At 44.5% G+C, this 21716-nt stretch overlaps 1 protein-coding gene across 1 annotated transcript in view; it reads right to left on the bottom strand.

Annotated features, from left to right (window-relative positions):
* LOC127236882 (S-adenosyl-L-methionine-dependent tRNA 4-demethylwyosine synthase TYW1) overlaps window positions 1-21716 on the bottom strand; it is an 80152-nt gene that overhangs the window by 12908 nt on the left and 45528 nt on the right. The window contains exon 14 of the mRNA XM_051204807.1: window positions 5562-5672. Coding sequence (XP_051060764.1) covers window positions 5562-5672 — 111 coding nt within the window. The remainder of the gene's footprint in view (window positions 1-5561; window positions 5673-21716) is intronic.

The raw sequence follows: 21716 nt of genomic DNA, 5'->3' as shown, positions 1-21716 counted from the left end.
CTGGAACAGTTGTGGTGCTAACAGAGGGTGGCTGTGAAAACATCACTCCACAACAGTAATTACCAAGCCCTTCCTGGTCTCTGCAGAGAGCGCAAACACAGGGCTTTCTACAAACAGGCTCCGTGATTCAGGTTTTCAATGCAGCAGATGTCTGTGCCATGAAGCACATTTCTACCAGCAAGCAGGCAGATAATGAGGGCTGAGAATCTCGAGCTCACAAATGAAGGCCCCATTCAAGCCTAATGAGGCTAAAATACATGTTAATTTACAGGGAATATAAAAGAAAAAAATATTTTACCAGACTGGCAATGAAAGAAAAGAGGAAATCAATATAATGAAGAGATAGCATCTACTGATTTATTTCATATAGAGTGCCTAATGGGAGGTAGTCTAAACATTTACTGGATCCTGGCACAGATTATGCCATTGGATTCTCAAACAAACAAACCTCTTGAAGGATTACTCCTTTAAGGCAGGTGGGGTGGGAATGGTGCACACCTACAATCCCAGCCCTTAGGAAGCTCACACAAGAGCAAGAGATTCCAGACCGGCTTGGGATCCATAGCCAGGCACCTGCCTCACAAAATAGATGCTACTGTCACTCTAATTTTAGGACAGATAGTTTAGTTTGAAAGGCTACACTGGCACATGTTGAATATGTATATCGAAATATGAGCAAGATGGCTCAGCAAGTAAGGGTGTTTCCTGTCAAGCCTGGACACCTGAGCTGGATCCCTGGAACTCACATGGTGGAAGACGAAAACCGACTCTTGCAAGTCGTGGGCTGACCTCTATGTACACCCACAGTTAGGATGTGAAACACACATGTACATACATACGCTAAAACAAACATACCTGTGATGCATGCCCCACTCAGACTCATAAATAATGAAAAGACAAAGAAGGTAGGAAAAGAAAGACAAAAATCTCTTAATCTGGTTCAGTCAGTTTTAAAACAAGCTATTACACTAAAAAGAAGTTTTGAGTAGGAATTGTGTTTGAAACAAATCTGAAAACATATATGCTTCTACTCTTTGGTATCTGCTTGTTTGTTCACTGTGTATGCAGGGATGGAGGTCAGAACACAACTTGACAGAGTTGGTCCCACCCTTTCACCCAGATTTCCAGCTCAGGTCACCAGACTTGGTGGCAAGCATCATTACCTGCTGAGCCATCTCACAGCCCTTGTTTTGATTCTGCTCTTTTGAGACATGTAATCTAGGCTTGTCATGGTAGCTGAAGGTGACCCTTAACTCTGATCCTCTTGCCTGCACCTCCCAGGTGCTGGGGTTACACTATGAGTCATTACACCTAGCTTGCTTCTACCTTAGATTCCTAAAAATGAACAGTAAGAAGACAGGCAGTTTAAAGGAAACACTGATGACACGTGGGACAGCACTGGGTGTGCAGAGCATGGGCTTTGGGCATGGCAACAGTCTGGGCCCAATCTGGGGGCATGTGAACCAAGCCTCCCCCAGGCTCAAAGGGAGACTTTCCCCTTCTGCTGTACAAGGGTAGACATGATTTAAGGCTTCTCGGTGCTAGCCTCTGCCAGTGGGAAACCGTTCCTTCGATAGAGAGTGTCTGTCTTCTGTCCTTTAGGCTGGGGTCCCTCCTGAAGCAATGGAATATGATGCACACACCTCTTGTCCTCAGACCCTGAGGGTTCCACTTACAGACCTGACACTACTGTGTTTTGTCTAACGGATAAATACACTTTATTTTGGGGGAGTGGGGGCTATCTTAGCCCGTCATACTGGTTCTCACAAAGGAGCATCCCCTTCTTAATATCTCCTCAGCCTCCACTGTTTTCTCCCAAAGATTTTAATTGTGTGAATGTGTGACTGTGTACATGAGTGTATACCTATCTACAGATGCCCTGGAGCTGGAATTAAAAGTGAGCTGCCAGATGCTGGTGCTAGGAACTGGACCAGCATCCTCTGCAAGAGCAGTAAGCACTCTCAACCACTGAGCCGTCTCTCCAGACTCTCCCACTGGTTTTCTTTTTTACAGCCCAGGCTGACTCCAAACTCTGCTGGGGCCTCCCAAGCACCAGGATTACAGGCGTGAAGCCACTACCACAGCAAAGATAGGGCCTTTACAGACATTAACTACTCGAATCCTACTGAACAGAGAAGCTTTATCACTCACTTATTTTTAATTGGTTGCTGCCTGTGTGCTTGAAGTGCTGGGGACAGAACCCAGGGCCTCACAGATCCCAGGCAAGCCCTCTGCCACCAGTCCATGTCCTCAGATGTGACTGTGCACACCTGTAACCAAGCCAAGGGAGGCTAAGGCCAAGGACAAGGCAAACCTGGGCTATACAATGAGTCCAAGGCCAGCCTGGGCAACTTAGCAAAACCCTGCTTCAAAGTAAATAGTGAGAGAAGGGATGGGGAGGCAGTTCAGGGTTCTAATCTCTTAACTGATCACCGTTCTTTTGGGGAGAGCATGCTCACTGCTGCCTGTCCCCTGCTGAATCCCAAGAAGAACTCCAGGTATCCACAAGACAGTCACATACATGCCCATGCCTACTGCCGCTCTATTTGCAACAGTCATCATGTGCAATCAGCTCAGGTGTCCATCAACAGATGAACAGGTAAAGAAAATATGGTATAAGGGGATGGTGGCATGGCCAGTGGGTAAAGGTGATTGCTACCAAGTCTGCCAACCTGAATTTGATCCTTGAGTCCACATGGTGGAAAGAGAAAACCGACTCCTAAAAGCTGTTCCCTGCCCTCTCTGAGTGACACAGAATTTCACTGCTACTAGACCATACACTTCTCTAAGAATTTTGAATGATAAAATCTCTCAAAGCAGCTCATTTTACTTCTATGGACTTCAATACCATATTCATGTCTCGAACCATCTCTATCAGCTTTCCCCTTAAGTATTTTAATGAGGGCTGGTACAAGTAGTACTGGACCCACTGTTGGGTATGAGGATAAAACAACAAAGTGGGAAGCTGCTTGAAAGAAACCGTGAACTTGTAATACAGCTTTCTCTGTTTCCGAGTCACATGAACAGGTGCCAAACACACAAAAACCTCAACAGGGAAATTCACTGACTAACAAGTAGCCATCTTCTTCAAAAAAAAAAAAAAAAAAAGCAACCACTACTATCAGTAAATAACCACTAGTACCGTGGTGGTACAGGGCTATAATCCCAGCACTTGGGAACCGGAGGCAGGAGGATCAGGGGTTCAAGATCATCCTTGGTTGCATGATATAATGTCTATAGAAGATCTTGTTTAAAAGAAAATTATAATAATATTTGCCGATTTTTTTTCCAGTTGTAAAATGTTCGCCCTCACAAAGGTCAAGAGTGAGAGAAGGGAAGGGAGAGGGAGGGGGAAAGAAAGAAGAGAGAGGTGTCCACGATCCGGCAAGCACAATAAAAACAAAGATTTTACTACCATATAATTGTGGCAACATTTTTAATAGCTAAGCCATAAATTAAAATGCCACTAATCTCTGCAGTTGGCAAGCCTTCGCTGGGCCAGGACATATATTTTCAGACAGTTTATATTTGTGCGTCATTAGAACTCCTGCCAAGAGAAACCTCTGAACTCAAGACCAATTTCAAAACCAAAGAGTATCTCTGGCCTGACCAAAGATAACATGATAATGGCTCAGAGAGTAGGAGCCCCGAGTGCCCACATCCCCACCCCTCCTACAGAGAGCTGAGCCCTGGGTGCCCACCTCCCATCCCTCCTACAGAGAGCCACGCAGGAGCCCTGGGTGCCCCCTACAACTCTTCCTACAGAGAGCCTAGCTCTAACGGAGCAGCAAAATGCTGCAACTTCCCCTCTTGGGACTCGGGGAATATTCAGTTTCAAAACTACACATTCACAAAGCAAGAGCTGGCTTTCAGAGACTGGGATTTTTCTCCTGCCACTCAGTCATCTTTGGATGCTCTTGACACCCAGAAAGCCTCCACTTCAAAGGCGGGGTTCCAAACTGTCACTTCCAGCACTGCCTTAACCCCAAACAGTGACCTCTTTAAACTTATACTTGACTATTTAAAAGATACCCTAAATTTAATATAGTGACGGGGAACTCAGGAAATCCCTCCCCCAAACCCTCTAATGTTGTCTACCTTGGCAAACCATTCCCACCTTCCACATCACCAGTTAACCAAAGACAACACACACACACACACACACACACACACACACACTTTTTTTTCTTTTTTTTTTTAAGAAACAGTGTCTTATGTAGCCTGGGCTTACCTCAAACTCATGTATAGTCAAGGATGAGTTTGAACTTGTGATCCTGAGTGCTGAGATTACATGCCTATACCACTATGCACAATCACTGGTACTATTTTTGTCAGTCCTTTTGTTCGTGTGTTGGGGTGTCAGTCCTTGCTTTCCACCTTGCTTGAGACAGTTTGTTTCAGTGTATGCCAGGCTAGCTGGTCCATAAGTCTGGGCTACATAGTGAGTCCCAGGCTAGCCTGAACCACAGAATGAGACCCTATCTTAAAAAACAAACAAAGAATAAGGAAGTGAGTGAACGAATGGAGAACTTATCTTTTAACTTACATAGCTTACGGTAAAATAAGCAAAAATAAGCAGGGAAAAGGGGTAGCAGTTGAGTTGAAACCAGACCAGTCCCAGACCAGCCTCTTGTTGAAGGTGACAGGTGGGCTGGGCTCGTTAGACTACCACTGACATCTGAAATAGGTTGAAAATACCACATAGTAAGAGTCTAATTACTCACTCCAGCACTATTTTCTCAGCTCACCTCGTGTTGTCTACTTCCCATCATAGGAGACGCTCTCAAAGATTGTTTTAAACCCAATACCAAACACACAAACTGTCAATATAAACTGACCACATTGCATGTGGCAGTGATGTGTAAAAATAAATTGGTGAAATGGTTGATTTTTATAAACTGGCCATTCCCATAATTCAACTTATTTTCCCTTCTAAAGAAGGAGAGATTAAAAAATGTGCGTTGTGTGTGTCTGTGACACTGTGTGTGTGTGTGTCTGTGACACTGTGTGTGTGTGTGTGTCTGTGACACTGTGTGTGTGTGTGTCTGTGACACTGTGTGTGTGTGTGTGTCTGTGACACTGTGTGTGTGTGTGTGTCTGTGACACTGTGTGTGTGTGTGTCTGTGACACTGTGTGTGTGTGTGTCTGTGACACTGTGTGTGTGTGTCTGTGACACTGTGTGTGTGTGTGTGTCTGTGACACTGTGTGTGTGGGTGGGTGGGTGTGGGTATGGGTGTCGGTGTGGTACCCTCAGAGCATTAGATCTCTTCAGCTGGAGTCACAGATGGCTGTGAGTGTCCAATAACTGGGAACCAAACTCGGTCCTTTGGAAAATCAGCAGGTGCTCTTAAACACTGAGCCAACTCTCCAGGCTCCAAAGTGGATGCTTTTGAAGACTAACAGCTTGGTCTCCTTCACTGGTGTCCCTTGATGCCCAGGACAGAGCCAGCTTCTTGGTGAGTCTATGAACCAAATGACCAGAAATTCTGAAAGCTATCCCCCAACCCTTGGCCAGCCAGCCCTAAGTTGTAGCATGCCCACCACCAGCCAGGAGAGCTCACCTTGACCTCGATGAAGTCGGGGTTCCCCAAGGACACCAGCTCAGCATAGGCCTGGAGTTCTTCCACGTTCCAACACTTCACAAGTGTCAGTCTGTAGACCGTTCGCTGTTGCTGAAACAGGAAAAATGATGTGGTTTAAAACTGAACCAATATCACAGATTCACCCAAGAACACTGGCCCACAGACAGCACAGGTCAGGTGGAACCCCTGTGGACATCTACAAACTGAAGTTACTCAGCTAGCTCAATTAGTAGAGCACAGAACTCTTAAGAAGATTTTAATTTTCATTGATTATGTGTATGGGTGTGTCTGTGTATGGGTTTGTGTATATGAGTGTAAGTCCTTCTGAGGTCAGTAGAGGGCATCATACCCTCCCCTGCAATAATGGGTGCCAAGAATAGAACCTGGGTCCTCTGGAAGAGCAATAAGTACCTTACCCAGGAGTCATCTCTCCAGCCCCTGAAATTACATTTTGCAGACAGAGAGAAAACATCAGTGACAGAAAGATTATCATACACCTTACATACATACATACATACAACTGCTAGCACATGTCTTCTCCACACCCTCATCCCATCCCCAGTATCTACAACCATATTAGTCATCAAACGGCTGCCTACTACACACACAAACTAAATTAGCTTCAGTAGAAGCAAGGGGGCTAATGGGATGTCTTGGTGAGTAAAGGTGCTTGCTGCCAATCCTTACAACCTGAGTTTGATCTCTACGACCCACTTAGGACCTGCCTGGTGGCTGGTGAGAACCACTTCCTGCAAACTGTCTCTCTCACTCACATGTACGTACATGCACATACACTCAATAAACAACCAAAATGACTACTGAAGAAACAGCAAGTTCCCCAGTACTGCGGCCACTGATAATCTGATTGTCCACACTCCTGGAAAATGACCCCTCTCCCAGTGCTAATGTAAGAAAACCAAAATTAACATCATTGTGGGCTAGAGAAGTGGCTCAGTGGTTAAGAGAACCAGCTGTTCCCACAGAGGACCTGAGTTCAGTTCCCAGCACCTACAAGGCAGCTCACAACCACCTGTAACTGTAGCTCCAGGAGATCTGAAGTCATCTTCTGGTCTCCATAACCACCAGCATATGTGTGTGTTTGTGTGTGTTTCTGAGTCACAAAAAAAGGGCATTAAATAAAAGGGAGATTATTCAGGAAAATGAAGAGGATTGTGAGAATGAAAGAGTAATGGCGGGTAAAAAATGATCTTACACTATATACGTGTATGAAAATAACAAAATGAAACCCATTATTGAGTAAATTGATACACACCAATAAAAACTTTGAAAGTAAGTAGTAAATCATTTTAGGTGATGGAAAATTAACTTACAAAACTTTTGTGAGCTTGGACAACAATCATGCGTACCATTAAGACGAATTATTGTTCTTTCCTTTCCGGCTTTCTTGCTATTTATAATCTTTGACATTTCTTGTTTCCAGAAAAGTCATGCTCATGGGTAATCACCAACATCCACTACAGAACCCAAACTGGTCCAAGTTTTTTCAAAAAGCATTAAGATAGTAGTCACTAAAGACTGTGAAAGACAGACAGCCTGAGTCTCAGCTACCTTCCGGGCCCGAAATAAACGAGTAAGCAAGGTTCAAGGACATATGGAAACCCTCGGAAGACCATTACTAATAACTTGAATTCAAATGCTGAGCCTTTGCCCTTGAGAGGAGGCCAAACCTGTGTCACACGGGGAGAATGTGTGGCAAGTTTTCAGATGTCCTAGTGAGCAGGGCTTAAAATAATAGAGATAAAAGAAAGGACTCCATGTTGTATCAACCTCTATATTGGAGAGAGGCCATAATTCATAAAAAGAAGAAACACTGGAGAGCATGTTTTTGTTTTTCTTTTGTTTGTTGTTACATATTGATCCCAGTTCCCTCTCCTTCCCTCCTTCCCTCCCTCCCATGCCTCCCAACCACCCTCCCATCCTACTACCATCCCCCACTCCACAGAGAGGGTGATGACTTCCAGAAGGGATCAACAAACTCTGTCAAGTCATTTGGAGTAGGGACCAGGCCCTCCCTCCTGCCTCTAGGTTAGGGGAGTATCCCTCCATGGGGAATGTGCTCCCAAAGTCCTTTCGTCCATCAGGGATACATCCTGGTTCCACTTTCAGAGGTCCCTTAGACTGCCCAGGCCTCCTACCTGAGACCCAAGTTCAGGGGGTCTGACTATAATCTGCATTTGACAAATATGAAAGCCAGGCCCAGAGTGGGTAAGTAAGCTGCCAAAAGCCACACAGTAACCAAGCAAGTGATCTGAGATAGGATCCCCAGCAACAAGAACCCTAGCGACCAGGCGGGCTTGTGTGTATGCTTGCTCTGTCTCTGCCTCTATCTGTTGCACCTTGTAAAATTGAGATAAAACACACAAGTTAAGACTTAGGATATGACTCAATGGGTAGAGTGCTTGCCTACCTGCAGCGAGGCCTTGGTATCCACCCCCAGCACCACATGAACCAAGAGTGGTAGCTTCTGTCTGTCATCCCAGCACCGAGGAGATGGAGGCAGGAAGATGAGGGGAGTTCAAGATCATCCTGAGACACATAGCAAGTTCGAGGCAAGCCTGCATGACAAGAGACCCTGACTCGGAAAAAGGTGTGAGGGCACAAGAGAATGGCTCAGTGGCCAAGAGTGCTTGCTGTTCCTTCACAAGACTTCTGTTCCCCATGCCCAAACTGGTTGGTTTTCAATCTGCCTGTAACTCCAGCCCCAGGGAATCCAACACATCTTTTGTTCTCTGAACTCACAGGCACAGAGCCACACACATATAATAAACATCTTTTTAAAAACATGTGTAACTAAATTCATACTCCACTATAATGAGTATATAAAGCCTTTATCTACACCTGAGGGTCCCCTGCTGCCTCTTACAGCTTTTCCAGTTTGTTTAGCTATACACTGTTAACACTGTTGCTCAGTGACAAAGTCTGCTATCTAGTAGCAACAGTGTTCTTGAACCGGGGCAACTGCAACCCTAGGGCTATCGGTTCCAACTCTGAAACTTCCTTTCTCAGGGTGACACCTTGAGAGCCCCTGGTAGGTTCCACAAGTGGGGGTGCTACTGACATCTAGTGGACAGAGGCCAGAGCTGCTGCTGAGCACAGTATAATCACAAGCTTTCCTCCCCACCACCCACAGCTTCCTGCTATCACAATTATTCAATGAAAAGGGCAATGGATCAAAAGCCAAAATGTCCTGTTAGAGAGGGTCTTTCCATGTCCCTTAATGGAGTCCTGGCTGTTCTTGGCCATTTGCTTAGTGTCCATGTTTAGGATCCAACTATTGCATTCCAGAAATATAGAATACCCTTTGTCAACTTCAAAATACACACACACACACACACACACACACACACATATATTCATTTAAGTGTGTACATGTACATGCCACAGCATGCTTCAGAGGTCAGAGCACAGCTTAAGTTCTGGGATTACAGGTATGCACTACCAAGCCCAGCAAAGTCATTAATAATTGCCAGAAGTAACTGCAGATGATAAAGCCTGAGCTCAACAGAGTTTGGACGTCTTCCTGAGGAAGCTTTGTAGAGCTGGTGTTAGTCCTTCCTGGAACTAACTGGCGTATCACCCATGAAACCATCTGTGTCTGGAACTCTCTCTGAGCGGGGTTTTACATTCTAAAACCAGAAGACTAGACAAATGGCTCAGTGGTTAGTTAAAAGCATACACTGCTCATGCAGAGCCCAACAGGAGTGTCATAACCACTAGCAATTCCAGTTCTAGAGGGTCTGATGCCCTCTTCTGGACTCCAAGAGCACTGCGTGGTGCACACACACACACACACACATACACACACACACAAGAAAATTAAAATAGGCTGGGTATGGTGGTGCACACCTTTAATCCCAGCATTTGGGAGGAAGAGGAAGGTGAATCTCTGTGAATCTGAGGCCAATATGGTCCGCATAGTAATAAGTCTGAGTTCCAGGCCAAGTCTGTAGAGTTGATACCCTGCCTCACTAAGTAAGTAAATAAATAATAAAATCAAATAATTCATAAATTCCATTATAGTTTTTTTATATTGCTGTGATAAAACATCAACACCAGAAGCAACTTGGAGAGGAAAGGGTTTACTTGGCTTATAGGTCACAGTCTATCATCGAAGGAAATCAAGGCAAGAACTCAAGGCAGGATCTGAGACAGAGACCAAGGAGGGACACTTACTGACTTGCTAACCTGCTTTCTTATGCAATCTAGGACTAGGTGGCACACTGTCCACAGTGAGCCAGGCCTATCCCCAGCAATTCATTATTCAAGGAGACACCCTGCAGGCTTGCCTACAAGCCAATCTAAGGGGGGATTCTCTCAATTCAGGTTCCCTCTTCCAGGGTGACCCCACTGTGTGTCAAGGTGGTAAAAACCTAACCAGTACAGACTCAAGTCCCCTAGTTTATTTATTCTTATGCTAAGTTTGTCTAGCTTTGCTTCCTAAGATTTTGTACATTTCATCTAATTGGCACAAAGTCATCATTCATGTGTGTGTATATATATATATACACACACACACACACACACACACACACACACACACACACACACATATATATATATGTATATATGTGAGCATGCATGAAGGCAGTCATACACATGCCACAGCACATGTGTGGAGGTCAGATGCCAACCTAGATCGTCTGTCTTCACCTTCCACCCTTTCTGAGATGAGATTTCCTTGGTTGCTTGCTGCTGCCTAGCCCAGACTAGCTGACTCATCTCAACATGGGCACTGAGATTGAATATGTGCACCGCTAAGTCTGGCTTCCCATGAGTTCTAGGGATTTGAACTCAAGAGCCTCAGTCTTGTGTGTGGCAAGGATTTGGCCCGCTGAACCATCTCCCTAGCCCTCTGATTTTTCAAACTCTCAAGATGTCCAGTGTGACGGTTTGAGTGAGAATGGCTCCCAAAGGCTCATAGATTCGAATGTGTGTTCCTAAATTGCTGGAATTGTTTGGGAAGGATTAGGAAGTGTGGCCTTTGTTAGAGGAGGTGTGTCACTGGGGGGTGAGCCTGGAGGTTTCAAAAGCTCACACCAGGCCCAGTGTCTCGCTCTCTGCCTCCCATTTACAGGTAAGATGTAAGCTCTCAGCTACTGCCCCAGCACCATGCCTGCCTGCCTGCCTGCCTGCCTGCCGCCTGTCTGCTGCCTGCAGCCATGCTCCCTTGGTCATGGGTTCTCTTCGCAGCAATAGCACAGTAACTCAATCCAGACACACTCCTTTTTCACCCCTGACATTGCACATTAGTCTTATCTCGTTTCACTGACTGATTTTGCAGTCTTATAGGCTTTTCGTAAAGAGCCAACTTTGGTTTTTTATAATCATCTCTATTCTGTGACTGTTCTTCTGTTTCATTAACTTCTTTATTCCCTCCCAAGTGCTCACTCTGTGGGTAATTTGCAGTTCATTTCTAACTTCTTAATATGTATTGATCTTTAGTCTTTCTTTACTAAAATAGGAACTTTGCCTCTGCAAAAACATTTATTTCTCATCACAGAGAAGAAAGCTCTAGTCTGATGGCCCAAGGTGGGCTCCACTTGGCTGAAGTCTCCTTCAATCTTGAAGAATATTGTCCCAGGGGCTGGAGAGACAGATCAGTGCATAAGAGCACTGACTGCTTTTCCACAGCAACCAGGTTTGACTACCAGCACCCATATGGCAGATAGCTCCCAACCATCTGTAACCCCAGTTCCAAAGGGCCTCCATGGGCACCAGGTAATCGTGTACAGACATACACTCAGGAAAAACACCCACACATTAAAAAGAAAGTAGTAAGATAACTTATATGCATACTGTACTGTCTCCATCTTCCCAAATGGGGCCCAAAGCAGGCTTGGCCTCCTTATTCTCAAGGGCATTAGAGGTGGCAACAGAAGACTCTAGCCAGAAACAGAATGGAAGCAACTTAAAGACTGATTTTTATTTATTCATTTTGAGACAGCATCTCATGTTGCCTGCGTTGGTTAATGCCATCTTGATAGAATCTAGGATCACATGGAAAGTGGGCCTCTGAGCATGTATTTGAGGGATTATCTTAATTGCATTGACTAATGTGGGAGACAAATCCTAACTGTGGATAGGACCATGCCTTAGCTGGGGTCCTGGGCTGCAGTGTGGAAAGGATGGTAAGCAGCAGCATGCATTCATTGCATGTCCCTGATTCTGGAAGCCATGTGGCCAGCTGCTTCAAGCTCTTGTGGCCTTGACTTCCCTGTCCCCTGCTGCACTGTACCTTTAACTGTGAGCCACAATAGGCCCCTTTCCCTGCCACTTTTGTTGGGTAAAGGCACTTACCATGTTATCCTGGCAACTGGAATTCTATCTACAGAACCCATTATCAAAAACCAGATGTGTAGGCTCACATCTGTAATCACAGCATTCCTATTGAGAGATGGAAGGCAGAGACAGAAGGATCAGCTGGGACTCAGGGGTCAGCTATCCTGGCCTATGCTGCCCACCAACAGAAACAAGACAGACACTTCCCAACAAGGTGAAGAAAACCCACTCCAGAAAACTGCCCTCTGACTTCAACACATGTACCATGGCTTACATATGTGCATGTACGTGCATCTCTCTCTCTCTCTCTCTCTCTCTCTCTCTCACACACACACACACACACACACACACACACACACACACACACGAAACTCAAAGGGTGAGATGGAGAGGACACTGTCAGGAAACAGAGCTTAGCAACAATGTCAAGAGTTAGTCACAGGGAAGTTGATTTAAGCAGCCAGGTTCCAGCAAGGCAAGCTAAAGGCACTTGCTGCCACCCTGATAAGTTGAGTTCAATCCCCCAGACCCACACAGTGGAGGGGAGAAATGACTCTGTCCCATAAGATGCTCTCTGCCTCACCCCCTCCCCAGAGAGAGAGACAGAGAGAGAGAGAGAGAGAGAGAGAGAGAGAGAGAGAGAGAGAAAATAAATGAATAGTTTTTTAAAAACTGAATAACATTTGAGACACAAGTGGAGAGAATAATAGAAAACTCTGGCATCATGAACAGAACAGATGAGGAGAGAACAGTATAAACACGGGACAGGGACAGAGAGGTGACAGTAGAGCATTATGGGACGATTACAATGGGTTTACTGCACTTGAAAACAGTTTACTAAAACTGATCAAGAGAAGGGAAACGAGAGTGCTGCTCTAACCGTGAACGCAGCTCAACTGTAACACACACACACACACACACACACACACACACACACACACACACACACATTTCCTCCTCCTGTGCTGTAGCCCATACACTATGGTATGTGTGTGCCAGTATGTGTGCGTGCACCCCCACACACACACACACAGAGTTAAAAGATCTTTTTAAACATACCCTATGGCTTGAAAAACAAAGAATTAATCATTTTAGAAGTGTTCGTAATACAAGGTAAGTACCCCAAAATCTAATACCTACATCTATATCATTTTTGAAAATGAAAAAATTAAATATCATTTACCAGTGGTATCCAACACTATATATTTGTGAATAAATCTTAAAAAACATGAATGACCTCTACAGAGAAATTATAAAATACCACTTAAAAAAAAATTGAGAAAGCCCCATACTTAGAAGACTGGAGAAGGAAAATCTCAAATTCAAGCCTGGCCTGGGCTACAGGGTCAGTTCAAGGCCAGTCTGGGTTATAGGAGACCCTGTCTCAAAAAAAAAAAAAAAAAAAAAAAAAAAAACACTAATGCAAAGATCAATGAATTCTGACCCACAGGCTGCATGTTGTTCCCCTATGGCCTTGACCTAGATTTTGTGTCTGAATAATTATAGTCTCCTAACTGAGAACAGAAACCATGAAGTCCAATACAACAAATCACACCACCACCTCAACAGATCTCAAGACATGGGCCCCTCAGCAGAGCCAACTGGACACTGTGCTCATTGTGCATCATTATAGTCTGGACTTTTCCGGGATGAATTTATAAAGTATGTCTTCTCTCCTCCTGCAGCATCACCTGTACACACTCCCTTCACTGATCCAATGCTCTCTTTTGATCTCTGTGGGTACCAAGCATGCACATGGGGCACAGACAAAACACTCATACACATAAAATAGAATAGTAAGTCTTAAAGTGTGGCCTTAAGTTTCCACAGGCACTGGGGCTAAAGTCAGAGAGGGAACACCTTGTGTAAATATGAGGCCACCAAACCACCAACACCAAAAAAGTATATGTTTTCACACCAAAAAACACCTAGAAATGTATTACCCTCTCTCACAAGGAGAAACACACAGGAACACAAATGAAACCCACACACAAAAGCCTACATGACCAATAACATATCAGCTGACAAATTAGTAGCAGCCAGGGTAGAAAGTAACTTCTACACACAACCTGCTGTTAGAATGCAGTCACATATGGCCTCAGACATTGGCTGCTACAGGGCTGTGGCTCAAAAGTAGAATGCCAACCTAGAATCCCAAAGTGTGGGTTGAGGGCATGGCTTATTGTTAGAGCACTTGCCTGCTCAAGGGACTGAAGCTCTAGTCATCGGCCTAGAATCCCACAGTGAGTGGCTGAGAATGTGACTCAGCAGTAGATTCCTCCTGTGAGGGACTGGGTTGGGGTGTGGTTCAGTGGTAGAGCACTTGCCTGGCAAGCATAAGGCCCTGGGCTCTTTCACAGAATCACAAAATAATTTATCTACTACAGGTGAATGAACACATAATGAATACACACCATATCTACAGCCAATGTAAACAAGCATGTGTGTATACCAACAAGTATGCATCAGCATACTATAATAGCTATTCACAATTGCTAAAAAATCTTAAGGACTGTGAAGACTTGTCAATAACAGAATGGACTGGCTGTGGCATATTCTGATATTGTGATACAGAGATGAAAATATAGCTTCACGTGTCCAATAGAAACACATAAAGAAACATGTATAAATAGTCCAAAACAAAGTGAACTGTCATGGTTCCATTTCTATATAGTTCAGAACTGGGTAAAGCTCTTGGTGTTGGTTGGTTTCTGTCAACTTGACACAAAACTAGACATGCCCGGGAAGAGAAGCTCTTTACTGAGGAAACGCCTCCGTAACGCTGGCCTGTAGACAAGTCTGTAAGGCGCCTTCTTGGTTAACGGGTGATGTGAGAGGCCAAGCTCACTGAGGGCATTGCCAATTCCTGGGCAGGTGGTTCTGCATGGTCTAAGAAAATGGACTGAACAAGCCACAGGGAGCAAGTTAGTAAGCAGCAGTCCCCCATGGCTTCTGCTTCAGTCGCTGGCTTGGTTCTTCTCAGGGATGGACTGCTAGCTGAAGTGTGGGGTGAGATAAACCCCTTCCTCCTCAGTTATCTGTGTCATGGTCTTTACCACTGCAGTAGAAACCTACCTAAGACAATACCTTACAGTGTGAGTAAAGTAGTTATGATTCTGAGAGGGGCAGTGGATGGATGGCCAAGAGGAAGGTTCAGGAGAGAACTCTGAGGGTACCACCCATGGTCTATGTCCTGAGCAGTTGGATGGCTGGGTTCCTCATGCGGTAAGTCACCCAGGTGATTACGTAAGATCCACATCATGTTTCTGTGTGTGTGACTGCTCTGCTTTGAATGTGGAACACCCCATACAAGCTGATGTGTTTGAATACTCAATCCCCTGCAGGTGGCACCATTTTGGGAAGACTATGGAACCTTTAAGAAGTGGGACATGGCTGCAGGAAGTTAAGTCTCTGCATGGAGGATCCTAACCAGTCAGTTTCCTTACCCACCTCTGCTTCCTATTCCGACAAGATGTGAGAAAGCAACTCACAACATCCCACCACCATGTACCTGCCTGCAGCCATGCCTCCTCCACAGTGATGGACTGCACGCCCTCAAACTATGGGCCAATGTGAACTTCACCACCCTCACATTGCTGCTTATCAGAGACAAGAAACATACCTAACACCATGAAATACTCCAAAGAAAATAAACACCACATGCCACAGTCAATCATTTTATTATTTTATGGTTTATTTTTAATTGTGTGTGTGTGTGTGTGTGTGTGTGTGTGTGTACATGTGTGGGTGGGGGTACGTGTGCATATGAGTGCAGGTACCCAAGGAGACCAGAAGAGGGCACTGGACCCCCTGGGCTGCAGTTGCAGGTGGTGTGAGCTTCCCAGTGTCCTACTAGCCATCTTTCTAAGCCTAATAGTTGTTCTTAAGTCTTTAGGTGCTATATTAAGAAATATTTATTGGTAAAATAGCACTATTCCTGTTATGTGATTTAAAGTATTCTAGGACCAGTGAGATGGTTCAGGAGGCAAAAGTGCTTATTGCCAAGCCTGAAAACCTGAGTTCAAGCCCTGGAACCCCTGTGACATGCCCACACATGACATTACATTAATGAATGTAAACAAAACTTTTTAATAAACTAAAATGTTTCGGTGTCCCCTTCGCTGTCTAAAGTGAAGAGACTGATCAAGCAAGAACTGTGAATACTAACAGGCCTTAGAGCAAAAGCTAAGGCTACAGGTTACATTAGCCTCTGCTCTCTGGGGCACTTTCTGTAGCTATAAGAACATGTCAAAAGCTATACATTTCTGCATTGGAATTCTGCTGCTTCTAACTAGGCTGCACATTCCAGATGAGGTTATTACAGCCCAAGCCTACAGCTCTTAATTCCAATGATTTATCTTGACAGTTGCAATTCAAGATAAACTAGTAGAGGTGGTGTCAAAACAAGAGAAAATGGCCTGCTAAAATATGACACTGACTTACTAGTAATCAAAGGGATGCAAATTGAAGCGGTAATGAGGTACCATTTTGGAGTCTCAAATTGGCACAGGTTGTTTCTTCTAAACAGCAGTATTCAACGCTTCCTATCCCTGATGATGGGACTGTGATTCTGCACACACATTCTGGAAGTAATATGACAGTGTGATAAAGGAATCTAGAAAATATCAAACTGTTGATCTGGCTATTGCATTCCTAAAAATGTAGGTTATGGGAATGATGAGGCTTGCAGACAAGTGCTGAGGAGTGAGCCTATTCAATCCAGCCCATCTATCATGCTGAGATATCACAGTGTCTCTGAATGGTCAAGGCCACACAACAGCCCACTGAAGGTGTGGCCATTCAGGCAACACCTTCGGTGCTATTTCAGGTGACATCTGTGAACACCAGAACAGCTAAGGAAGATATTCCTGATGAGAGCAGGGCTCAGTGCAGACAGGTGGTCTAGTTTCCTGTCCTTTGGCTGGAGTAAAAATACCCTGACAAAAGCAACCTAATGGAGGGAGGGTGCCTTAGCTCATGGTTCAAGGGTGTGGTGCATCATGATGGGGAAACTGAGGCAGCAGGAGCAAAAGGCTCCATTACATCTGCAGTCAAAAAGGAGCATGTTCACATGCTCAGCTAGCTTCCTCCTTTTTACGAATTCCAAACCAAGCAAAGGGTGGCACACCCCTCCTTTAGAGTGGGTCTCCCCACCTCAATTAGCCTAATCAAGAGAATCTCCCCAAAGGCTTGTCTTCTCAGTCCTGCCAAATTAGCATTCAATATTAGGCACTATAGTGGGATTCTCAGAAAGGGAGGGTGAGTGAAGGTTGAGTGAGTTTGTTTTCTTGGTCCCTCATTCCCACCAAAGCCTTGTAAAGCCTGTTACAGAAGAATGTTTAATGACAGCAGAAGATATTCCTGTTGAATTTGTAAGAAGCCACAGTATCAGGTGGGTGTGGTGACATACACCTGATCGCCGCCACCACATGCAGGAGTGGGTCCTGGTGCAAAGAGCACTATACTGAGGTCAGAGAACAATGCCACCAAAATCAGTAAGTGGATACTCATGGTGTGGCCCTGCCCAGATGCCACATCAGCCCCCATTACTTACAGCAGCACACTGACGGGTACATCTGAAGATATGGACAGAAAAGCAAATCCCCTGGCAGTATTCCCAGAGACACAGGCCATCCGTCATCCCTGCAGTAAACTCACATGAACAGAAGTGGCTGAACCTGAGACACACGGAATACAGGGTTTGGACAAAACACTCAACACAAGCATCATAGGTCTCCCCAAACCACCACAACAGGGTTAGTTTGGCAAGAATGCCGGGTGACTGGTGACCACACATGTCCCTCAGATCAAGCTGATAATTCCAACAGCAGATCAACTTTGCAGAAACACCATGTAAGCCAACCCCTGAGTCTGCGTTCCAAATAGTACGAAAACAACCTCCTTCCTGGAACTTGGTTGTTTAAACACAAGATTTTGGAGCTCAGGAACATTTAGATTCTTTAACAAAACCAAAATGAAATAAAAAAGACCGATTATAGATGACCTGGTCCTTAACTGAAGCTTATCAAGTTCCCTCTCTGGAACACTTATTAGTGACATGTGCCTGTAGGGACAGAACTCTTCCTCGAGTTTGTTGTTTTAAAGTAAAATCAGAAATGACAGCAAGCTGAACCTATGAGAGGAAGGACAGGGCCAGGGAGATGGCGTGGCTGCCAAACACACTTGCTGAGCAAGCCTGCAAACCTGACTCCCACCCCCGAGACCGAAGGCAAAAGCAAAGAATCAACCCCACAAGGTCATCCTCTAAGTTCACATGTGCTCTGTGATCTCAAACTCACGCACGCACGCACGCACGCACGCACGCACACACGCATGCACGCACTCACGCGTGCGCGCTGTTCTGGCAGAGGACCCAAATTCAAGTTCTAGTGTCCGTATCAGGTAGCTCAAACCATTTGCAATTCCAGCTCCAGGGGGTCTAATGTTCCCTTCTGGCCTCTGCAGGCATTACACACATACACACATGAAGGCACACGCAAACGAAAGTTTTAAAATAATACATGGTAAAATGAGTTCTTAATCGGTCTAGATAATAAAAGGCCAAAGTCAGATATAGACAGAGATGCTGAGAGATCAGAGAGCAGGAGCAAGCCACAGAGCACCTTACCTCCTCAGCATCTCGCAGACAAGAGAGCCATTTCCTGTTTCTCCCTGCTTAATATCCTGTTTCTGCCCAGCTACGTCACTTCTGGTCTGTCTGTACAGACCTCCAGATCTCTATGGTTAGCTAGTGGCACACTCCATTCTCTGACTCCCAGACAGGCTTTATTTGTGCAAGAACGATACCACCACAACACACTTAATAGAAGATGACTGGGTCCTGAAGATTATAAAGTTCCCTCCATGGAAAGCTTATTAGTGAGATGGGCATGTGGGAACAGACTGGTGAATGTGGCTTTTTACATAGATTCAGAAATGACAGCAAGTCGGGACTTCCAAAGGAAAGGTGGACAGCACCGAAATGCCATTGACACGCCTGTGACCATGACTCTCGTCCAGATTGCTTCCCTCAGGGGCGTCCCTTACTAAACAACAAGGAGAAGGGGCACACTGGCCAAAGGATGTTACAGGTCCATCCCCCGAGCCACCCCACTAAGACAGATGAAAAGAAATGAGGGAAGTTAAACAGCACTGATTGAAACACACAATGAAATGGCCTCATGACCAGGAACTGGACTTAGATGTCTGTTAGTTAGCACATAGGGACAAAACTAACACTGACTCAAGATGTGCACACAATAAAATTCCAGTGCTCACCTGACATCTCAGATGCACCTGACGTCTCAGATGGGAGCTGTCCTATTTCTACAGGGAGGTAACTGTGGTGAAAAAAAGCTAAGGTGATAAATCTTAGAACACTTTAAGAAGTAAATGACCCCAGACATGGTGACACATGCCTATGATTCTAGTATCCACATAACAACAGGGGACCCTGAGTTCAAGGCCATACATATGGAAACCCTGTCTTAAACAAACAGACAGACAGACAAACAAATGAGGTAGGGACAGGGCATGACTGTAAAAAAAAAAAAAAAAAAAAGATAAAATTATTTGCATAGTAACAAAAGAGATTTTTTTTTAAAAAAACAGAATTGGGGGATGGTTTAGCAGTAGAATCTTTAAGTATAATCCCCCAATTAGGGACGGGGGCATGGTTTATGGTAAGGGGATCAGGAGTGTAGTTCAGGGATAGAGCACCTGCCTAACAGAAACCAAACCCTGAGTTCCATCCTGAGCACAAAAATAAGCAAATAAATATGTTCACATATGTACATACCACATGAGTACACACATAGAAGCTATCAGGGCTGCAGCTCAGGCAACACAGAGAGGAAGTAGTAGCGCTTGCCTGGCACGCACAAAGCCCCTGGCTTCCATGCCAGGAAAACCCAAAGACTGTTCGTTGTATGAAACTGAGCATTTCTGACTGGTCTCAGGTGCAGCCCACTTTTCCCTGGTGTGTGGCTGGATTTAGGAACAGCACAAATAGCTGGATATAAATGGTATTTATTCCAACCCAACACCTCAAGGACTAATGGAGTAATTCTTCTATTCCTCTGAAGGCAAAGGAGTCTTTCCCACACATAGTGCCTTCCTGCAGGTCCTCATCAGAAGTGCAAGTTATCTTTAAATCACCATGAATCAGTTAGAACTCCAAATGGTCTCTAGCATCTTCATTTCCTGAAAGCGCTAATAAAGGTTTTTCAGATGTCAATCTGAGAAAGTGCTTTCTTCCTTCTGGCTTCAGCCAGTCACAGACATTAGCTCCTCTCCTGATCATTTTTTTAATTCCCCTTCCCCCTGAAACTATGCTTTTAATAAATCAAATATGATGATTCTCATAAGACAGTTCGATTCTAATCTCCCAAATGGGGTTAGCTGGGCTCAAAGTTTAAAATGGGCCTAGAGATGAGCACCTTGAAGGATCCCACTTGCAAAGAAATTAAAGGTTATGAAGACAGTCCATCAGCAAGGGGGCAGTGGGTTGGGGAGCCACTGAGGTGAGCAAGACAGCCTCAGGGGGAAAAGGCACTTAATGCCAAGCCTCATGATTTCAGTTCAATGCCCGGAACCCCACATGGTAGAAGGAGAGAACCAACTCCCAAAAATTGTCCTCTGACCCCAAACAAGTGACCCTCTCTCTTCATCTCCCTTCTGTCTTGAAGAGAACAGGGGCCTCCACTGCCTTGTGTATTGCTGCCCAGTGACTAGGATTATCCTTACCAGATATTAAGCACCCAATAGTGAGTTGCTGGGAGGAGTGACAGTTGGGGGTGTGGTCGGGATATTAACATTTGTGTATGGATGGGTATGAAGAGCTGTGCACACTTCTAACAGGACATCATCTTTTAAAGTGCAAGGAACAGGGCTGGGGAAGTAGCTCAGTGGCATAGCATATGCTCAGCATGTGTGAGGTACTGAGTTCAATCTCCACCATCAAGAAAAACAAAATCACACAGAAAACAACTGTCTCAAAATAATCAAACAAAACCAAAGCAAACAACAATAACAACAAAAATACTACAAAGGAAAAGAAAATCTATAAATGATAGAGGAAGGCAATCCATTTTTACTGACAACTACTATGACATGATTCTATCATAAGAAAAACAATTTGGTTAAAAAGATTATATATATATATATATATATATATATATATATATATATATATATATATAAAACCTCAAGCTTATATGAGGGTCAGTATGTGGCAAGTTCAAGGCCAGCCTTAGCTATATGAAACCCTGACAATCAGTCATATCAATTGGAAAAATTAAAATGAGTTCTACATAAACTAAAATCCTCTGAAGAATTTCTTAAAAATAAAAGATAAGATTCCTGTACATGGAATAACTATTGCAAATATCTATACAACAACATGTAAAACAACACTTCCAGATCTAACATCAAAATTAAGGGCCAGCAGCAGCTCCTGGGCATGGGGTCTTTGTGCTAGCACCGACTAGGAAGTCCCTGTCGTGGTGACACCTAGTATTCTGACCAAATGAGTCTGGTGGTCCACCAACTGTATCTACAATGTCATTCATTTCTTGCACACAGTTCACAGAAAATGAACATAAATTTTGCCCCTGCAAACATCCATTTAAAACACCGTGTTGAAAGATCTATATGCAAAGCCAAGATTGGATATTAAAGGCTTGTTCTACTGGAAAACCAACAGACCTCCAGGCAGAGGGTCTGCAGGAGCTGCCTGGATTTGGGAGGCATTTGGGAGATATATGGATGCTAATATTTTTTATATGGTATGTGAGCCAAAAGCATATAAAACTCTATTGCCTTGTGGATAGACAG

The sequence above is a fragment of the Phodopus roborovskii genome, unplaced genomic scaffold, assembly GCF_943737965.1.
Source record: "Phodopus roborovskii unplaced genomic scaffold, PHOROB, whole genome shotgun sequence".
NCBI classification, from domain to species: domain Eukaryota; kingdom Metazoa; phylum Chordata; class Mammalia; order Rodentia; family Cricetidae; genus Phodopus; species Phodopus roborovskii.
Note: the sequence above shows the minus strand (reverse complement) of the source record. Positions and strands in the feature narration are given on the sequence as shown.